Here is a 22,980-nt window from a genome sequence, read left to right as displayed (position 1 = left end):
ATCTTATGAAATATTTCAGTGATGTGAGACAATGGAAAATACAAAGTAATGTATTTTATATTAAGTGTTAAATTCTGTTTCTGCCCTCTGGAGGCTGAAAAGGTTGATGAAGGCAAATCACTCAAAAGAGATCAACGCACACGAAGATCAAACAGCCGCGTGTTTTACTTTGACGAGCGCTTTCACATCACTCCACGAGCTAAATTCCCTCAAGAAGCTTAAACCTGTTCGCTCTCGAGTACTTTTTCTTTTTGGCAGTAAGTGGGCGGAGCCAGTCTCCATCGTATCTCTACATCTGATTGGTCACAATGCTCGTCTTTGGATGAACCGGATATCTCTGACGCAGACGTCAGGGGGAGATGTTCAGATTGTGCTACAGCTCAGGAGCAAATAATGTAGATTTCACTGCTCGGGTACTTTTACTTTCTGCACTTAAAGAACATTTAGCTGATAATAACATTCTTGACTAAGGTTTGAATGCAGGTATTTGACTCGTAGTGGATTATTGTTTCATCAGTAGGTGTTAGTACGTTTACTGAGGATCTGAACTGTTTCATCCACTAACTACTTGTCAGTGATTTAACAGTTAATATACAAACAGTGGTCCCTAATCTGGGCTCCAGATCTTTGAGCAGGTCCAGATTGTTGCTCATATTCTATAAAACTACATTATATCTCCTCTGTAAACACAACAGTATGATTAAATATGATCGCATCATGTTTTCATCAAAGATCAAAGAGTGTCTTTGATCTGTTTGTCACAGTTTGACTATCAAACACATCGTCTGATAGAACGATGAGTGAATTCAAAGCAATCTGAGCAACTTGACTTTAACACATTTTGTATTATTGTATTTAAAACGCGATTAACATCATTTGTATTTCATCGGCCTCAACAGTCTGAAAGGTTTACAGCTGTGAGACAAATGTAGAACATGCTGAGATGTAGTGGAGTCGTGTTTAGAGGATTGATCACCTCTAACAGACCGTCAGCGTCAGAGATATCCGGTTTATCCAAAGACGAGAGCATTGTGACCAATCAGACACAATGGAGACTGGCTCCGCCCACTTACTGTCAACAAGGAAAAAGACTCGAGAGCGAGCAGGTTTAAGCTTCTGGAGGGACGTTTGCTCGTGGAGTGATGTAAAAGTGCTCGTCAAAGTAAAATACGCGGCTGTTTGATTTTCGAGCGCGTGGATCTCATTTGCTGTCTGGGGATTTGACGGTGATTTGCCTTCATAATCACTTTTTACTCAACACGGATTCAACAGAACACGTTACACTGAAATACACTTCATGTGATCTCTTAGTAGAAACCAAACAAATGACCTCCAACTAAAAGATGAACATACTGTGTGTGTTCTTAGGTTCTGAGCGGTCAGAGTGCCGTTGAGCTGAATGACTCATTACATATCCATCTGAACAGCACTTTGACCCAGCTGGCAGCGTCCCAGTATTCAGACCCATTCAGGCTCTTCTTCAGGTCTAATCTTGCCTCTATTCCTGGCCCCAGACCAGCTGGGAGCTGTGATCTCAGAGGATGGACCTAATCCAGATCAGGATTAACAGATCAGCCTCCACCAACAGACAAGCACACTCTGCAGCACTAGAACTCTGCAACGCTGCAGAACCCTAAAACACTGCAGAACCCTAAAACACTGCAGAACCCTAAAACACTGCAGAACCCTAAAACACTGCAGAACCCTAAAACACAGCAGAACCCTGAGACACTGCAGAACCTTAAAACACTGCAGAACCCTAAAACACAGCAGAACCCTGAGACACTGCAGAACCTTAAAACACAGCAGAACACTGCGACACTAGAACCCTAAAACACAGCAGAACCCTGCATCACTGTAGAACTCTGAAACGGTGTAGAACTCTATAACCCTCTAGAACTCTAGAACCTCTCGGTGGTGGTTCCGTGTTGCTCTGCATGACGTGGTTCACGTTGGTGTCGTCTTGAATCTTGGGCTTCACTTTTCTTTAACGCTGACGTCTGAATGCGTCTTCAGAGGTTATGAAACGTGATTTAGTCGACATGTTTTGTTTACTTTTCTCTTGATTGGCATGAACTCAGCTGCTTCGCAGCCAAATGTAATATTAGCAACTTTGTCACGAAGCTCTCATTGACACGATGCTTGCTGGTTAGAATCTCTTTAGCTAACAGATCAACACTGGTGAGCGCTAGCAATCAATAACAACTTAGAACTGGCAGCTAATGGTGACGTTACCCAGTTCTGCACCTGGTAGTTCTAGTTGACCCACAGCTCTTCGTCCTGTTGGTGAAGCAATGAGTTGCTGAACATGTTGCTGAACGTGTTGCTGAACGTGTTGCTGAACAAGTTGCTGAACGTGTTGCTGAACGTGTTGCTGAACGTGTTGTTGCTCATCAGAGGCGATTGTAAACATCGGGTAAGATGGTGGTTCTGTCAGTTATGATGTCACATCTACCGTTTTATGCCTCAAACGCTGCAGAACGCTGACTGATGCAACATTTCTGATTTGTTTTACTGAAGGTTGAACACTCACCTGTCCACAGGTAGACCGTCTCCCCCTGTGACACGGAGAGAAGTTGATGACGTCATCAGTCAGGAAACATTAAGTTTGAGGTAATGACCTCAGAGAGATTCAACAGGTAAGAAGGTCAGACCTTCACACACACACACACACACACACACAGTCATCCTCTCATTACAGACTTAACTGAAGCCAAACTTCCTCCTGAACTCTAAACAGGATTAAACCAAAGCCTCTGATGTCTCTCTCTCATTCGACCTGACATCAGCTCTTTCTGCAGCTCAGCGTTCATTTGTTCTTCTGAAGGAATTTTTCTTTATCGATTGAAAAAGGTTTTGTTTGGACCGATGAATCTTTGAGTCAAAGGTAAACTGAGTGTTAGTGATAGTTGGTCTGTTGGTGCTTTCATGTAAATGTTCTGAGATGTTTAAATGTGTGACGTGAAGGTTGTGTAGCTTCAACATATTAACTTAGATTATTAGTTATTACGTTGGATGTAGTTTTATACCTACAGGTGCTTTATCCAGCGCCCACTAAACAAGTTAGAAATACTCAGGTTTTATCTAATGAAATGAAAAATGTCTTCTCTAATGATATGATGAGACTTAAAGTGACAGAATGAGAAAGTTGTTTTAAATCAGCCAATCAAGCAGCTGCAGTTTTGTTCTGACAAATTGAATTTACAGCTTGTGTGTGTGTGTGTGTGTGTGTGTGTGTGTGTGTGTGTGTGTGTGTGTGTGTGTGTGTGTGTGGTGTCAACTGAAGCTCCTCAGCTCTGATTTCACTTTGAAACTATTTAACGATGAAATCTGATGAGCACGGTTTTATCTGAAGAGAAAACACGTCGTTTACTGAATATTTATATTATAATATATAATGTGCTGAAGGTGTACTCTGAAACGTACCCGGCTTTCCCTAAGTCTCTGCTTGGGGACTCTTCTACTGGAGAACCCTGGAGGAGCTGAGCCTGATCTGAACCATAGTGGTGCCTTGTTGTTGGACTTGTGTGGCTGTAACACACACCATGTTTGGTTACAGGTTCAGACGTGTGCTAGAGACCAGAACACCAGAGAACAAAGATCGTAGCTCAACTTTGTGGTCGCTTCATCAGACCTGCAGTCGTACGTCTGAAAACGTTAAAGAGCCGAACGCAAAAGTTCTGAACTATAAAAACGGGAGAATGTGCGTACCAGTACGGAGAGAGGCATCTCTTATTTCCAGCATCTCGGCAGCATAACGTGCGTCCACATATTTCATCAGTGCAGAGGAGAGAGTCGTACTACCGACATGTGGCTGTGGAGATGTTCAAACGATGATTATTGGTAGAAATCCAGGAAAACATCCAACGGCAGAAAGAATTTCAGAGCAGCTTCATTTGTGTTTTTATTTATTTGATGAGGACATCAGATACATAGACACTGAAAACTCTTCATCATCACCTCATCTTCATCTTCATCTTCACCTCATCTTCATCACATCTTCATCTTCACCACATCTTTATCTTCACATCATCTTCATCTTCACCACATCTTTATCTTCACATCATCTTCATCTTCACCACATCTTCATCACATCTTCATCTTCACCACATCTTTATCTTCACATCATCTTCATCTTCACCACATCTTCATCTTCACCACATCTTTATCTTCACATCATCTTCATCTTCACCACATCTTCATCTTCACCACATCTTTATCTTCACATCATCTTCATCTTCACCACATCTTTATCTTCACATCATCTTCATCTTCACCACATCTTTATCTTCACATCATCTTCATCTTCACCACATCTTCATCACATCTTCATCTTCACCACATCTTTATCTTCACATCATCTTCATCTTCACCACATCTTCATCTTCACCACATCTTCATCTTCACATCATCTTCATCTTCACCACATCTTCATCTTCACCACATCTTCATCTTCACATCATCTTCATCTTCACCACATCTTCATCTTCACCAAGTTCACCGTAGCCGAACTTGAATAATCATGTGTACGGACTCACTTTAGTGTGAATCCAGTGAAGTCCATCAACAAGGCACCGTTATGGTTCAGGTCAGTCAGGCTGTTCCTCCCGTCACCATCACCCCCTCCAGGTTCCTCCAGGTTCCTCCAGGTTCCTCCAGGTTCCTCCATTGTTCCTCATGAGCGTTGAAGTCCCAGATAAGAACTGTAGTGTCCCTGGCGATGCCTTTCCAGAATGCCACCCAGGGACTCCAAGAAGGCCGAGTACTTGCGTAACCCTAACCCTAAATACTGTATTGTGACATCATTATCTAACACACCTGTACCTGACTCTACTGTGACATCATCATTTAACACACCTGTACCTGACTCTACTGTGACATCATCATTTAACACACCTGTACCTTACTGTACTGTGACATCATCATTTAACACACCTGTACCTGACTGTACTGAGTTTTTTGCCCCCTTGCTGGATTAATGGAGTAACTGTCCATCTGTCAAAGCTCTGCATGGATTGAGTCTCTGGATCTGGAACCGGATTGTTGCATTTAAATAATTGTGATCTCAATATTGACCAAAATAATTGTTTCATATCTACAATCAGATTATGAATTACATGAATGACCGGGTGAGACTTAAAACTCTGAAACTCTGAAGATGTCATCACATAGCTGGGTGATGTCATCAGGTAGGAGTGATGTCACCAGGTTGATAACATTTTGAATGGTGGTGATATGTCGTTTCCTCCCTCTCAGCTTGTGTTAAGAGCGTTAGCAACGTTGCTATACTTAGTGTTCTTAGCACTTAGCATTAGCTAATAATGTCAGTCAGCATTATCGTGAAGATTTAGAGGTGAGTGGTCACAGCAGTCAGCTGGGTTCACACGCTGTGATTGGTCAGTTTGAGACGAGACAGAAAGACAAACTGTCTCACACTGTTTACAAAAATACAGTTTGTGTTTCTGAATGTCACTCAGTCACTCAGTCACTTCTGATGTCATCTAAACAAACCACTTTGAGCCATTTTCATGCTAGAAGCAGCTCTTTTTGAACTGAATCATTTTTATTTCCCACTCTGAACTGAATTGAACTCTTTTGGTGTTATTTATTTTCTAAAATCCAGGATGCAGCTTCCCAGGTGGTTGCTAGGGGCGTGGCTGTGGTTACTCTGCATTCCTGAAATCTGGACAGCAACCTTTAAGCTGGCCCTGATAGGTCCGTGGTCATGTGACCCCATGTTCTCCCGGGCGATGCCGACCGCGGCGGCTAACCTGGCGTTGTCACGTTTACGGAGCGACATCAGTCTGAGCAGAGGATACTGGTACGACATCAAGCTGCTGGATGAGGACTGCTCCGCCTCCAAAGGTTCGCTAACCAATCAACAAAGAGTTCATCAATTCAATCATGAGCAGAAAGTTGACATGAAATTGTATTATTAGATTGTGATATAAAACATGTGGATTCAAGTAAGAAACATTCACATTTATTCCACTGATTCCTGGTCGTCTCATTAAAGGTTTTACCATCACCTGTGACTTCTTCTTCTTTGCTTTATTACAGCTCTGACAGAACTTGGGGACATGGAGGGTTATGGCCACGCCTACATTGGACTCTTTAACCCTGCCCTCTGTCATGCTGCCTCATTATTGGCTCAGCACTGGGAGGCGGGGCTTGCCTCTCCAGGCTGTCTGGATGCTGATTGGCCAAACCTGTCCCCCGTCACTCCTCCCAGCAGAGTCCTGTTCACTGTGCTCAGATTCTTCCGCTGGGCTCACGTAGCCGTCATCTCAGGTGAGTGTGTGGCGCAGCTGTATTCTAACATGAAGAGATGATGTCACTGTTAGAATACACTCTACAGTGTAGAGTGTATTCTAACATGAAGAGATGATGTCACTGTAGAGTGTATTCTAACAGGAAGAGATGATGTCACTGTAGAGTGTATTCTAACATGAAGAGATGATGTCACTGTAGAGTGTATTCTAACATGAAGAGATGTCACTGTAGAGTTTATTCTAACATGAAGAGATGATGTCACTATAGAGTTTATTCTAACACGAAGAGATGATGTCACTGTAGAGTTTATTCTAACATGAAGAGATGATGTCACTATAGAGTTTATTCTAACACGAAGAGATGATGTCACTGTAGAGTTTATTCTAACACGAAGAGATGATGTCACTGTAGAGTTTATTCTAACACGAAGAGATGATGTCACTGTAGAGTTTATTCTAACAGGAAGAGATGATGTCACTGTAGAGTTTATTCTAACAGGAAGAGATGATGTCACTGTAGAGTTTATTCTAACATGAAGAGATGATGTCACTGTAGAGTTTATTCTAACACGAAGAGATGATGTCACTGTAGAGTTTATTCTAACAGGAAGAGATGATGTCACTGTAGAGTGTATTCTAACAGGAAGAGATGATGTCACTGTAGAGTGTATTCTAACATGAAGAGATGATATCACTGTAGAGTTTATTCTAACATGAAGAGGTGATGTCACTTACATGAAGAGGTGATGTCACTAACATGAAGAGATTAAGTCACTGCAGGGCTTCTTACTTTGTCTTTCTTCTTCCTGTTTGGTCATCAGCACCATCTGACCTATGGGAGAGCACCGGACAGGAAGTGGCCTCGGCGCTGAGGGCTCTGGGCCTGCCCATTGGTCCGGTGGTCACCATGGAAACAAAGAACAAGGGCGGACCCCGGGAGGCCCTCAAATCGATCAGAGAGGCCGACAAGGTCAAAGGTCAGAGTTTAAATGTTTAAAACTTTTTAAAACATATTTAACACAGTAGAGTCCAAATGGTTTAATTATATTATTTATAATCCATTAATCTTTATTTTTCAGTGGTGATAATGTGCATGAGCTCCGTCCTGATTGGTGGAGAGGATCAGAGAGAGCTCCTATTGGCTGCTCTGGACATGGGGATGGTTTCCGATGGTTACGTGTTCATTCCTTACGACGCCCTGCTGTACGCCATGCCGTACCAGGTAGTTTAAATCACTTTAAATCCAATCTGATCAATCAATGACGTCATCAATACTGATAATACGCAATGTAACTATAGGTTATATACAATTATACAACAAGTAGTTCAGACGAAGCAATCTGAATCATCAATTCAACATTTAGAACGAATCATCATGACGGCACACCTGGCTATATATATATATATATATATATATAGAGAGAGAGAGAGGTTGAGCAACAAGGTTGAGCCAGCAATGCAGTTAGTTTTTTATATGTGTGGTATTTATTCAGTTTGGTCATTAATAAACGTTTCATTACTGACTGATTGATTGTTTTCCTCTTATTAGTCAGACCCCACGTGTTTCCATGGAAAGACAATATGACTATTTTGATTATTAATTCTCAAACAGTGAATTTCTTTCTGAATAAACTTAATTTGAAGCTGAATTTAGTTTTTGTTTCCTGGTTTTCTCCTCTGTCCAATCAGGACACAGCGTTCCCTCAGCTGACCAATAGCACGCAGCTTCGTCACGCCTACAGCTCCGTTCTGACTGTTACCATGGCGTCAGACCAGAGTTTCTACGAAGCTTTCCGTCAGGCTCAGATCAACCGAGAGATCCGCTCCGCTGTGACTGCTACTGAGGTAAGTACACAAAGAATACTACTACAGTACTAACTACTACTACTACACAAACTACTGCTACACTCTACTACTACTACACTACTAACTACTACTACACACTAACTACTACTACACACTAACTACTACACACTAACTACTACTACACACGAACTACTACTACACACGAACTACTACTACACACTAACTACTACTACACACTAACTACTACACACTAACTACTACTACACTACTAACTACTACTACACACTAACTACTACTACACACTAACTACTACACACTAACTACTACTACACACTAACTACTACTACACTACTAACTACTACTACACACTAACTACTACTACACACTAACTACTACTACACTACTAACTACTACTACACACTAACTACTACTACACTACTAACTACTACTACACACTAACTACTACTACACACTAACTACTACTACACACTAACTACTACACACTAACTACTACTACACACTAACTACTACTACACACAAACTACTACTACACTCTAACTGCTACTACACACGAACTACTACTACACACTAACTACTACACACTAACTACTACTACACACAAACTACTACACACAAACTACTACTACACTTACTACTACTACACAAACTACTACTACTACTACACACTAACTACTACACTACTAACTACTACTACACACTAACTACTACTGCACACTAACTACTACACTACTAACTACTACTACTACACTAACTACTACTGCACACTAACTACTACACTACTAACTACTACTACTACACTAACTACTACTACACACTAACTACTACTACACTACTAACTACTACTACACACTAACTACTACTACACACTAACTACTACTACACACTAACTACTACACACTAACTACTACTACACACTAACTACTACTACACACAAACTACTACTACACTCTAACTGCTACTACACACGAACTACTACTACACTCTAACTACTACTACACACTAACTGCTACTACACTAACTACTACACACTAACTACTACTACACACAAACTACTACACACAAACTACTACTACACTTACTACTACTACACAAACTACTACTACTACTACACACTAACTACTACACTACTAACTACTACTACACACTAACTACTACTGCACACTAACTACTACACTACTAACTACTACTACTACACTAACTACTACTACACTCTACTACTACTACACTACTAACTACTACTACACACTAACTACTACTACACACTAACTACTACTACACACTAACTACTACTACACACAAACTACTACTACACACTAACTACTACACACTAACTACTACTACACACTAACTACTACTACACTAACTACTACTACACTAACTACTACTACTACTACTACACAACAACATCAATACAACATATACAGCATAATAACCCCCATGACAGTAAGTAAACCCGTTGATGTCCTGTGTTCTGTCGGCAGGTGTCTCCGATCTTCGGCACCATCTTTAACATGGTTTACTTCGTTGCTAAGGCGGTGGAGGAGCGTCGTCAGGCAGGGGGCGGGCACTGGGTGACGGGCAATCAGATCGTCCAATCAGATGGAGGCTTTGATTTCCAGGGCTTCAATCAGGTCAGAAACATTGTAACATTTAAGAAAAATAATATTAGCGTTTACACTTATTCACTGAATGTAGGTGACCTGAAACTTAAAGAAGATAATAAAAGAATAACAAAATGTCGAGAGGAGCAGAAGCTGAAGAGTCTCAACCGGCGTCTCGTAGAACGACAGGAAAATAACAAATGTTTCACACTTCAGAGCAAAGTGTTGTTTTGGTTCTTTGAATTCATTCAGAACAGCCTGGACAGCTTCATCAGTGACTCCATTGTTGTTGGTGAGACTCCTGCCTGTCCCCTCTGGTGCTTATTGGACAATTGCTTGATTATTTGCAGATTACTTTTTAATCGAAAAAAACGCTGTTTCATGTCACGATGCCAGACGACTCCAACTTGTGGAGTGGGCGGAGTCAAAGGTCTGAGAGCTGAACCTGAACCCTAACCTATGGCAGAGTGTTCATTTAAAAGTCTGTATTTAAAAAGTGAGGTTTTCTTTCTTATTTCTTATTAAAAGCAGGTCTGGGTGAGATATAAATACTGTGAAAGTATCAAGAAAAATATTTAGAAACTGTCTTCAAATGAGCTGCTTGTGATGTTGCAACTTCTAATATAGAGACCAAAATAAGCATTTATTATTATTGCTATTTGTGTATGTGAATGACATCAGCTGACAAGATGTTGCTTAGCAACACAATTCCATTGAAATGCACTAAAATTGAGTGTTTGGAAAAAAAGGTGAAGACAGTTATATTCAGACAGACCAAATGAGAAAAATGTTTGAGGAGAAACTTCAAATATAAGTTTGAAATGATTTGATTTGTCTGCTGAAGAGAGAAAGAACAGAAGACGAGACAAAACGTTTCTGATGATGATGTTTCATCAGTAAAGTGTCCGAGCTGCTGCGATGTCTCCACCAACACTGACAAACCCTCACTCCTAACTCCTAACCCCTAACCAACACTGACAAACCCTAACTCCTAACCCCTAACTCCTAACCCAACACTGACAAACCCTAACTCCTAACCCCTAACTCCTAACCCAACACTGACAAACCCTAACTCCTAACCCCTAACCAACACTGACAAACCCTAACTCCTAACCCCTAACTCCTAACCAACACTGACAAACCCTAACTCCTAACCCCTAACCAACACTGACAAACCCTAACTCCTAACCCCTAACCAACACTGACAAACCCTAACTCCTAACTCCTAACCAACACTGACAAACCCTAACTCCTAACCCCTAACCAACACTGACAAACCCTAACTCCTAACCCCTAACCAACACTGACAAACCCTAACTCCTAACCCCTAACCAACACTGACAAACCCTAACTCCTAACCCCTAACCAACACTGACAAACCCTAACTCCTAACTCCTAACCAACACTGACAAACCCTAACTCCTAACTCCTAACTAACACTGACAAACCCTAACTCCTAACTCCTAACTAACACTGACAAACCCTAACTCCTAACTCCTAACCCCTATGAATGGGTCTCGGTCTGCGTTATCTGGAGTATGAATGGATTTTTGTAAACTATGATCGTGTGGTCATGAGTCACATCTCACTGTGCACATAAAGTTCAGTGGAATAGTGATGTGCGGTTGATGGTTCTGTCTCACTCACATCTCAAAGCTGTATTGTCGGTGCTTTGTGTCACTTTTTGCACCGTACAGACCGGCTGCCAGCAACTCTGTTAAAGGCTCTTCATCTTTCTGTAATTTAACATTTTAGATATCTGTGTGTCAGATAATCACAAGACGGCTTTGAAAACAATTTCTTCTGATTTATAGAGATGGACTCAATCTGCAGAAATGCTCCAGAAAAGTACCTCTAGATTTATTTGAATTACTATTATTATTATTATTATTATTATTATTATTATAAGTGCAGCAGCATACAGAGAGAAGAGGGATCAGAAGGTCTGAGAGTTCCAAATCCTTATTTAACTTTTATTTTTGGTCCTTTACATCGTTTGTGTATTTGGTTCCACTCATCAAAAAGAGCAGCTTGGTGCATCATCTAGTAAAATTCCTTGTATGTGCATCATACTTTGGCAATAACGCGGTTCTGATTCTGATCATTGAGGAGATGTGAGAATATTTCTTCTTATACCATTACGGCTAAATTTGGTGCAATTGTGTCAAATGTATTATCCGTTTGGTCTCTGAAATATATGAAGTTCCTGCAGACATCCTCTCCTCCTGTTTTTAGGTTTCAGTTAAGTTACAGCATCAGTCACATGATAAACCACTGATGATGACGATGAAGAGGATGATGATGTCATCACTTCCTCTCTTCTTCTTCTTCCTCAGGTGTTGTCTGGAGGTAGAGAGGGGCGTGGCCTAGTGGCCGGGTACGTGGTGTTGGACAGCGACGGCGACCGACTCGTGCCGACACACTCGCTCGCTCCGACACACACAGACGGGACGGTCGGAGGTCTGAGACCGCTGAGTCGCTCCTTTACCTTCCCTGGAGGAAAACCCCCCACCGCCAGCTTCTGTTGGTTCAGTCCAGACGAGGCCTGCAGTGGGGGTGTGTTTACTGGCCTACAGGGAGGGTGGGAAGTTTGTCTATCCTAGATTCAGTCCAGAGGAGGCCTGCAGTGGGGGTGTGTTTACTGGCCTACAGGGAGGGTGGGAAGTTTGTCTATCCTAGATTCAGTCCAGAGGAGGCCTGCAGTAGGGTGTGTTCACCGGCCTACAGGGAGCGTGGGAAGTTTGTATAACATGTACTCTTATCAGCTGTGTCTGTGATGGTGTGTTCATGTGCGCTGGGAAAGCTAAAAGACTAAAAGTCTGAGCTCCTTCACTATGTAGTGTGGTTTTGTTGCTCAGCAGGACGTGAAACTTAATTTTCTGTGTTTCTCTGCAGGTTTAGACTCCGTGAAAATGTTCTTTGTCTTCTTGTTAATCTGCGGTATGACTGGAGCTTTAATCTACTTGATCAGGTAAACACACACACACACACACACACACACACACACAGTCAGTCTGTACTTGACCACCATAAATTGTTAAAATTATCTTTTAAGTGTAAATCTGATCAGGGCTGATAATAATAACAATGATGACGATGATGATGATAATAATAACGATGATGATGATGATAATAATAACGATGATGACGATGATAATACTGCTGCTACTAATAATGACGTGTGTACAGGAAGTACAAGAAAACAGCGAACATCGCCAAAATCCTCCTGACTCTGGATGACATCGTCTTCATCGATACTCTAGTCAGCAGGAAGGTAAACAGTTTACTTCTCTAAAGTAACATGAAGGTACTTTTTATACTGCTACTGATACTAGTACTTTTCACACTGGAGTACAAGTATTTAACCTAAGGAATGCTACTGGTTCTAGTACTTTCTGGTTACACACATTTTTGTTGTTGCTATATTTGAGACGTTATTTGTGATTTAGTTGTTGTTGAAGTTGTAGTTTAGTCATTGACAACACTGTTGATTGAGTTGATGTCTACAGTGTTGATTGAGTTGATGTCTACAGTGTTGATTGAGTTGTCGTCTACAGTGTTGATTGAGTTGATGTCTACAGTGTTGATTGAGTTGATGTCTACAGTGTTGATTGAGTTGATGTCTACAGTGTTGATTGAGTTGATGTCTACAGTGTTGATTGAGTTGATGTCTACAGTGTTGATTGAGTTGTCGTCTACAGTGTTGATTGAGTTGATGTCTACAGTGTTGATTGAGTTGTCGTCTACAGTGTTGATTGAGTTGATGTCTATTGTGTTGATTGAGTTGATGTCTACAGTGTTGATTGAGTTGATGTCTACAGTGTTGATTGAGTTGTCGTCTACAGTGTTGATTGAGTTGATGTCTACAGTGTTGATTGAGTTGTCGTCTACAGTGTTGATTGAGTTGATGTCTACAGTGTTGATTGAGTTGATGTCTACAGTGTTGATTGAGTTGATGTCTACAGTGTTGATTGAGTTGTCGTCTACAGTGTTGATTGAGTTGATGTCTACAGTGTTGATTGAGTTGTCGTCTACAGTGTTGATTGAGTTGATGTCTACAGTGTTGATTGAGTTGATGTCTACAGTGTTGATTGAGTTGATGTCTACAGTGTTGATTGAGTTGTCGTCTACAGTGTTGATTGAGTTGATGTCTACAGTGTTGATTGAGTTGTCGTCTACAGTGTTGATTGAGTTGATGTCTATTGTGTTGATTGAGTTGATATCTACAGTGTTGATTGAGTTGATGTCTACAGTGTTGATTGAGTTGATGTCTACAGTGTTGATTGAGTTGTCGTCTACAGTGTTGATTGAGTTGATGTCTACAGTGTTGATTGAGTTGTCGTCTACAGTGTTGATTGAGTTGTCGTCTACAGTGTTGATTGAGTTGTTGTCGACAATATTGATGTTTTGTAGAAACTGAATGACGAATCTATCATGAGGAGTCTACTGGAAGTTAAGACGCCGTTGCGGTCGATTGCTCGAAGTTACATCCTGACAACACCTGAGAGCTCCAACATAGGAATACTGGAGGTACACCTGTACATCTACCTGTTTATGTACCTGTACCTCTACCTGTCTGTTTACCTGTGTCTATATCTGTATGTCTGTCTGCCTGCCTGCCTGCCTGTCTGTTAACCTGTCTATTTACCTCAATCTGTCTGTCCCCCTGTCTGTTAACCTCTACCTGTCTGTTTACCTGTATCTATCTGTCATTCTGTCTGTTGACCTCGACATGTACCTCTACTTGTCTGTTTGTCTGACTTACTGACTCGGAGCTCTGATTGGTTGTATTTTTACCAGGGGGACTGGGTTTGGCTGAAGAAGATTCCCGTTGAAAAGTCGATAACAGCTGTAAATCAAAACACCCAAAGTCTGTTCAGCCAGGTACGATGAACCGTACGCAATAGATACATAGTAAAGACATATTATTATTATGTATTAATACTATAACACTGTATTTTAGTCTGATCTTCATTTTAGGGGAGATGTGACATGAAAACCTGAATAATGATATTCAACAGTAATTGAATGTATTTTAAAGTTATATTTTTCATCTCACCTTTCTCCAGTTGAGGGAGATGCGACATGAGAATATGAACCTCTACGTGGGTTTGTTTGTGGACTCGGGAATCTTTGCTCTGGTGGTTGAACACTGTCCTCGAGGGAGTCTGGCTGACCTGCTGGCCGACAGCGAAATGAGGCTGGACTGGATGTTCAAGTCCTCCCTGCTAATGGACCTCATCAAGGTGCTGCTTGGATAGTTCCACTACTATAGTACCACTCTTACTGTTACTGCTACTGTTACTGCTACTGCTACTGCTAATGTCCCTGCTACTGCTGGTACTGGTACTAATACTTGTGATATGATCTATTTTCGTAGTTTTTGTTAGTACACGTGCTGCAGCATTCTGAATCAACTTGAGAGATTTAAGAGACTTAAATCAGCAGCCTGATAACAAGGAATTGCAGTAATCTAGTCTAAAAGTAACAAATGCACGAACTCATTTTTCTGCATCACTTTGTGACAGGATGTGCCTGATTCTTTAAATGTAGATGAAGAAAGGTTATTCCTTGAAATGTGTTTTATCTTGGAGCTCAAGGACATATCCTGGTCAAACTATATAATCATTAGATAATTGATTTATGTAGAATATCAGTTTAGAGGTTAGAGTTTAACATCAAGAAGTTGCAGGTCATCCAGGTTTTTATGTCCTTAAGGGTAGCTGGAGTTAAGCTAATTGGTTGGTTTTGTCTGGCTTGAAGTTTTATGATTCAGTATAAATTTGATTAGTTGACTAACATTTCTTTTGTCATGTAGACATTTATGCACAAATCTCTGGTAAACACAATAATTAAAGTGGTACTTTTGTGTGATTCTTTGTGGAGAAACTCAGTTGTACAGATCTGTTGACAAAATTGCATGTGATAGTCGACTAAGAATGTCTTTGGCCACTTTAATGATAACATCGCTTCCTGTTTCAGGGGATGAAGTACCTTCATCTACGAGGTCTGAGTCACGGTCGTCTGAAGTCCACAAACTGTTTAGTAGACGGACGTTTCGTTCTGAAAATCACAGACTATGGACTTACCATGATCCTTCACTCTCAAAACATCACCCTTCCTGTGGACCCACAAGGTAAAAAGTTTAAAGAGTTCTCTCTCAACATCATTTTGAAAACTGAAACATGAAGCTGAAAATTTGTTTCCAGATGAAATTGTTCTATTTCTTCCTTACTGACCGCCAGAGGCAGTGCTTAACACTGAATATCTTCCGTCTCGTGCACACGCAGGTCGAGTCTTTATATCAATAAAGTCACATGTGACCTCGGATGACCCGAGCTGGGTATAAGTTCCTGTGTCATCCCTGAGATCAGTCCTTTTTCATCTTCTTGCTTACGCAGGCTAACTACCATGTTAGCCTTAGCTTAAGCTAAATTTGTTGGAGCTTGTAGCCTTGTGACCACCGGTCGAAGTTGCCGATCTCTCGCCCTCCAAAGGCTGCGACAAGGTGTCTCTCTTAGGGGACGGTGTGTTTCACCATTCAGGCAGACGCTCTCATCTTCGGTCATCACCAGTGTGATATGGACCATCTTCACTTGTGAACATTGTTTTTATCACATTGTAGTTACTGTTTGTTCGTTTTCCACGGTTGGCAGAGCGCTCTCGCTCGAGGTAATTGACTGGCGAGAGCGTCTCCGCTCGGTGTTTGCTAGATTGACAACCGACTGTTCCCTGCCTGTTTTCTTAGCAGTCAGCAGAGCGCTGAACACATCAACTAGTGCGGCAGGGTTTCTCCAGAGTCGCGGCTCTGTTTAACTCTCCCGGCTGTAATGTATCTACCAGGAGAACGGGACCAGGTTGCAGATTTCCTCTCCCGTCACAAGCCTCCACCAGGTGAGTGGCAGCTTCATACAAAAGTGATGCCCACCATCTTGGGTCTCTCCGGCAGGGCTGAGGTGGATCCCTCGGAGATGTCGACCCACTGCCACCACTGGTTATCCTTGACGGAGAGACTAGTCCTCTGGGTCAGGTTTTCTCCGATCTTACCAACGCTTCTCAGAGTGCTTTAACAGGGCCACAGACTTCTGCTGGTGGCCCCATTTCAGCCAGGACTTGGTTCTTCCTGTTGCACATACTCTACTGCAGGACACCCTGGAGAGGGACCTCTCGTCTTAGCTAGGGGGTCGGATTTGGCATCCCGATTCCAGCCGCTTTCAACTGTGGGTCTGGCCGCTGGAGGGCCCGACCCGCTGCTGTGTGGCTGCATAGAACCAATCAGAATGACTATTCTGAATGCCAGAGGACCACCTACCTGTCTGCAGTATGAGGACAGGTGGAGGCTGTTTACTGACTGGTGTTCAGTTCAAAACACAAAGCACATTCACCAGATACTACAGAGTAAACGTTGCCACCCCGTGTGGTTCTTCAGCCAAGTTCCTCTGCTTATGAAATAAAATGATGACTCCTGATGACATCGGAACTTATACCCGGCTGGGGTCATCCGAGGTCACACGTGATATTAAAAGTTGACCTGCGAGACGGAACATATCCAGTGTTCAGCGCTGCTTCTGACGGTCATCCAGGATTCATAGAACCGTAGTTACATCCGTAACCCTCGTTTTAATCACAGTTTGTCTGAAATGCCAAACCGAAACAACTCAATGTTAATGCTGCTTGATAAATAATATGAAGAATCCTGTCAAAGATTTTAGACACACTGTCTACCTGTCTGCCTCCCTACCTGTCTGTCTCCCTACCTGTCTGTCTCTCAGAGCTGCTGTGGACGGCTCCAGAGCTCTTGAGGAAGCCGGTGCTAGGAGGTTCGTTTTCTGGAGATGTCTTTAGTTTCTCCATCATCATACAGGAAGTGATCTCACGAACACTCCCATACGCCATGATGGACATGCCCGCCCACGGTGAGACAGGACATATATCTGACCACCTGTCTGTGTACCTGTCTGTCTCTCAGAGATAATGGACCATCTGAAGAACCCTCCTCCTCTCTGCAGACCACCTGTCTGACCACCTGTCCATCTATCTGACCACCTGTCCATCTATCTGACCACCTGTCTGTCTGTCTGTGTACCTGTCTGTCTCTCAGAGATAGTGGACCGTCTGAAGAACCCTCCTCCTCTCTGCAGACCACTTGTTTCAGTGGATGAAGCTCCTGCCGAGTGTCTCGGTCTGATGAACGAATGTTGGACTGAAGATCCGAGTAAGAGGCCGAGCTTCGACGACATCTTCAAACTGGTGAGCTCACCGCTGCCACCTGCTTGCTCATGTGTGGAACTGTCACCGTATGTTTGACTTCTGTTCATTCGGTTTTAAAGTCTCAGCACTTCAGACATGTTTTACTCAGATTGTTTCTGAGAACAGCTGTATTGTGTTTGCAGTTTCGGGGCATTAACAGAGGGAAGAGGGCAAACATCATCGACTCAATGTTGCGGATGTTGGAGCAATACAGTTCGAACCTGGAGGATCTGATAAGAGAACGAACAGACGAACTGGAGGTCGAGAGAAACAAGACAGACAAGCTGATCGGACAGCTGCTGCCCAAGTAAGACGCATCTCATGTAAAACTGAAATAATAGTCACTACATTACCCATAATTCTCCATCTGTAACACCTGTGATCCAGAACTACAGTTTTATCAACAAAAAGCTTCTGTGAACATCCTGAGCTGGAATCACATGACATCACAGTGACATCATCACCTCACCTGTCAAACATTCCTGTTTAAAACACAGGAATATTTAAAAATGTCATCCAGACATCACATGAGGAGGTGAAACCTCTTTAACCATGACGACATGACAGGATATTATGGTCTGTAATAGGCATGGATATCCAACCGGACGAAGACAACAGAGAAAGATAAAAGCCTCCACAGGGGGCGCCACACTGGGGAATCTATATAAAGTCTAAACTCCACTTCCACAGGGTCTCATGATGTCTGATGAATAAACGTCCTTAAATCCACTTCGAGAAAAGTTTCCTTTAGTATCACAGCCATCCATTGATAGTTGTCATGGTTACAGTCAGGAGCTGATCAGAGTACACAGTTAATTAATGGAAACACTTTGACTTCATGGAAGCAAGTATCATTTAAAAAGAGCACACCTGTAGGGAGAATATCATCAGACCAGCAGCTTTATTTACTACAACAAAACCTGGTCCGACTCTGGGACTGTCAGGGTCTCAGTATATATTATATTATATATTATATTATAACTGACCCCCTCATGTTGGTCCAAGCAACAACCACATACATCACACAGTCACCTGCTGACAGGTGTCTTGTATGTCTTACGCTGATCATTCTGTTTGTCACACGTTCCTCAACAACCTTTCTGAGGTCGTCACATACCAGCCTCTCCTATCATTGGTGGTTATTATATGTAGCAGAGACGCTGTTACTTGTATCCCTGAGAGCCGATAGGCGGACTATGCTTTCTATTGTGAAGGCTTCGTTAATAATTGTGTGTGTTTCAGGTCCGTGGCTCAGGCTCTGAAGAAAGGGAAGCAGGTCCAGCCTGAACATTATTCAGACTGCACTCTTTACTTTAGTGACATCGTTGGATTTACAACCATCTCAGCTCTCAGTGAACCCATCGAGGTACGAACTGTTCAAACACCTGCTTATTATCTCTGTTAACATCATTAGAGCTAACACTGTGTGTGTGTGTACGTACAGGTGGTCGACCTTCTGAATGACCTCTACACCATGTTTGATGCAATCATTGCGACTCATGATGTCTACAAGGTAGGAACACATGCAGCCGCTTAAATTAATAAACTCATCTTTTTCTCTCAGATCAGACTAAAGCTGAGTTTTATTAAAAGTCACTGCAGAGTTTAAAGGTGACACACATCTCCATCAGTGATTCACTGAACATCCGTTAACATGTCGTATAAATAAACTGCTGTGTTCTGTGTCTGCAGGTAGAAACTATCGGAGACGCCTACATGGTGGCTTCAGGTGTTCCCAACAGAAATGGGAATCGACACGCAGGTGAAGTGGCCAACATGTCTCTGGACATCCTGCACTCGATAGGAGCTTTTAAGATCAAACACATGCCTGAGATCAAAGTGAAGATACGCATCGGACTTCACTCAGGTACACACACACACACACACACACACACACACACACACACAGTCTGAACCTTCTGTCCACCTCTCAGACTAACCTCAGAGTTTGTGCTTGTTGCCACGGTGAATGAAAAGCTTCCGTTTCTCAAAGCTGAAGACAAAATAAATGACGTGTCTCTCTCTTGTGTCTCTCTTGTGTCTCTCTTGTGTGTCTCTCTTGTGTGTCTCTCTTGTGTGTCTCTCTTGTGTGTCTTCAGGTGCGTTGGTAGCAGGTGTGGTCGGTCACACGATGCCCAGGTATTGTCTGTTTGGAGACACGGTGACTACGGCGTCACACATGGAAGCCAGCGGACTGCGTATGTAGAAAAAAACAATAACATCAATGAAAGTGTTCACATCTGAGCTTCAATAACTACTATTGTGTAATCATGTTGTGTTTGTGGTCTCCAGCCTACAGGATCCACATCAGTCTGAGTACAGTGAAGGTCCTGACCAGTCTCAAAGTGGGGTACCACATAGACACCAGAAAGGCTCAGGTACACTCACCTGCTCAGGTGTTTCACAAATGTTACCTTTTATTACATTGATACTTGTACAAAACCGTAAATGTTAGGTATTATTTATTTGTTATTTTCAATGTCTTTGCTGTCTATAAAATCCTTTAATTGTAAATTTGTAATTCTGAAGTTTGGGACTCAGATGATTAATGTCCTGAAACTGAGCATGAAATGATTTGATAGTCCAAACTGGAGCTTAAACTTACATTTTATCTATATAGCACACAATGCAAAATAGTGTCCTCACTCAAAAAGTCACAATGTGTTGAAAGAAGATGATGTAATCATTTCCAAAATGCACATAAATAAACTGCTTCAGTCCTTAGATGTTGCTGTATTAACAGCAATCTAACAGCCCCCTGAATACATTTATAAAACAACAAGGATACAGAATCAGATGTTCAGCTTCTCAACTGATCAGCTGTCCTGGGTTAGGTGTTGTTTATTTGTTGGGTTAGGTGGTGTTTATTTGTTGGGTTAGGTGTTGTTTATTTGTTGGGTTAGGTGATGTTTATTTGTTGGGTTAGGTGGTGTTTATTTGTTTGGTTAGGTGGTGTTTATTTGTTGGGTTAGGTGGTGTTTATTTGTTGGGTTAGGTGGTGTTTATTTGTTTGGTTAGGTGGTGTTTATATGTTGGGTTAGGTGATGTTTATATGTTGGTTTAGGTGGTGTTTATATGTTGGGTTAGGTGATGTTTATTTGTTGGGTTAGGTGGTGTTTATTTGTTGGGTTAGGTGATGTTTATTTGTTGGGTTAGGTGGTGTTTATTTGTTGGGTTAGGTGGTGTTTATATGTTGGGTTAGGTGGTGTTTATTTGTTGGGTTAGGTGATGTTTATATGTTGGGTTAGGTGGTGTTTATATGTTGGGTTAGGTGATGTTTATTTGTTGGGTTAGGTGGTGTTTATATGTTGGGTTAGGTGGTGTTTATTTGTTGGGTTAGGTGGTGTTTATTTGTTTGGTTAGGTGGTGTTTATATGTTGGGTTAGGTGATATTTATATGTTGGGTTAGGTGGTGTTTATATGTTGGGTTAGGTGATGTTTATTTGTTGGGTTAGGTGGTGTTTATATGTTGGGTTAGGTGGTGTTTATATGTTGGGTTAGGTGATGTTTATTTGTTGGGTTAGGTGGTGTTTATTTGTTGGGTTAGGTGGTGTTTATTTGTTGGGTTAGGTGATGTTTATTTGTTGGGTTAGGTGGTGTTTATTTGTTGGGTTAGGTGGTGTTTATATGTTGGGTTAGGTGGTGTTTATTTGTTGGGTTAGGTGATGTTTATTTGTTGGGTTAGGTGGTGTTTATTTGTTGGGTTAGGTGGTGTTTATATGTTGGGTTAGGTGGTGTTTATATGTTGGGTTAGGTGGTGTTTATTTGTTGGGTTAGGTGGTGTTTATTTGTTGGGTTAGGTGGTGTTTATATGTTGGGTTAGGTGGTGTTTATATGTTGGGTTAGGTGGTATTTATCTGTTGGGTTAGGTGATGTTTATATGTTGGGTTAGGTGGTGTTTATATGTTGGGTTAGGTGATGTTTATTTGTTGGGTTAGGTGGTGTTTATTTGTTGGGTTAGGTGGTGTTTATTTGTTGGGTTAGGTGATGTTTATATGTTGGGTTAGGTGATGTTTATTTGTTGGGTTAGGTGGTGTTTATTTGTTGGGTTAGGTGGTGTTTATTTGTTGGGTTAGGTGGTGTTTATTTGTTGGGTTAGGTGGTGTTTATTTGTTGGGTTAGGTGGTGTTTATATGTTGGGTTAGGTGGTGTTTATTTGTTGGGTTAGGTGATGTTTATATGTTGGGTTAGGTGATGTTTACTTGTTGGGTTAGGTGGTGTTTATTTGTTGGGTTAGGTGGTGTTTATTTGTTGGGTTAGGTGGTGTTTATTTGTTGGGTTAGGTGGTGTTTATTTGTTGTAACACTAAAATGTGATTAAACTAAATGTATGTTTTGTAGGTGAAGGGCACAGTGGACACATACTGGTTGATGGGTCGAGAGGGTTTTGATAAACCTCTTCCTGTTCCTCCAGACCTCACCGGAGGGTAAACACACACAAACACACACACACACACACACACACATACACACACAACCTGTGTAAGTAAACAGTTACCTGTCTCTCTCTCTCACCTGTCTCACTCTCTCACCTGTCTCACTCTCAGGGCCAGTAATCATGGGATCAATCTGGATGAGATTCCAGTTGAAAGAAGACAAAAGTTTCTGGACCGACAAAAGAAGATGAAGAAATGATGCCAACGTACGCACACAGATACACACATATTTATTATACATTAATTAACACACGGATACACATAGACAGAAATGTATACATTAACACACACACACACACACACACACACACACACACACACTACCTCAAGGACTAGAATTGTCTTTACAGGATTTTATCACCTGGTGATACATTTTCAGCCCAACCTCGTGGAATGTAAACAAAGTGCTGAATGGACATTTTACTTCCTGTTTGTATACAAAGAACCAATAAAAGAAGGACGGGTCATTACGTCATCGTGACAGCATTGTGATTTTCAATGATCCCAGACTTTGGTGCCAGTTCTGTGGAAGTTTGGAACTTTAAACCATCATATCTGTGTTGTTTGTTTTGAAAAATGCTTCCATCAAATAAAA

At 41.8% G+C, this 22,980-nt stretch overlaps 1 protein-coding gene across 1 annotated transcript; it reads left to right on the top strand.

The window, feature by feature from the left end:
- Positions 1 to 5,624: 5,624 nt before the first annotated feature.
- LOC306714497 (retinal guanylyl cyclase 1-like) lies at positions 5,625 to 22,601 on the top strand (the record flags this gene model as incomplete). Its single annotated transcript, XM_079184540.1, has 23 exons — positions 5,625 to 5,865; positions 6,061 to 6,291; positions 7,094 to 7,249; positions 7,352 to 7,494; positions 7,962 to 8,117; positions 9,581 to 9,730; positions 12,037 to 12,256; positions 12,596 to 12,671; positions 12,890 to 12,974; positions 14,114 to 14,230; positions 14,501 to 14,584; positions 14,770 to 14,946; positions 15,683 to 15,836; positions 17,473 to 17,616; positions 17,802 to 17,950; positions 18,094 to 18,257; positions 19,193 to 19,316; positions 19,395 to 19,463; positions 19,643 to 19,817; positions 20,050 to 20,148; positions 20,243 to 20,328; positions 22,291 to 22,376; positions 22,497 to 22,601. The coding sequence occupies 23 exons, from the start codon at positions 5,625 to 5,627 to the stop codon at positions 22,582 to 22,584; spliced, it is 3,174 nt and encodes a 1,057-aa protein (XP_079040666.1). The 3' UTR covers positions 22,585 to 22,601.
- Between the last annotated feature and the right edge of the window lie 379 nt (positions 22,602 to 22,980).

Source organism: Pholis gunnellus (genome assembly GCF_910591455.1).
Source record: "Pholis gunnellus genome assembly, chromosome: 23".
Lineage (NCBI taxonomy): Eukaryota > Metazoa > Chordata > Actinopteri > Perciformes > Pholidae > Pholis > Pholis gunnellus.
Note: the sequence above shows the minus strand (reverse complement) of the source record. Positions and strands in the feature narration are given on the sequence as shown.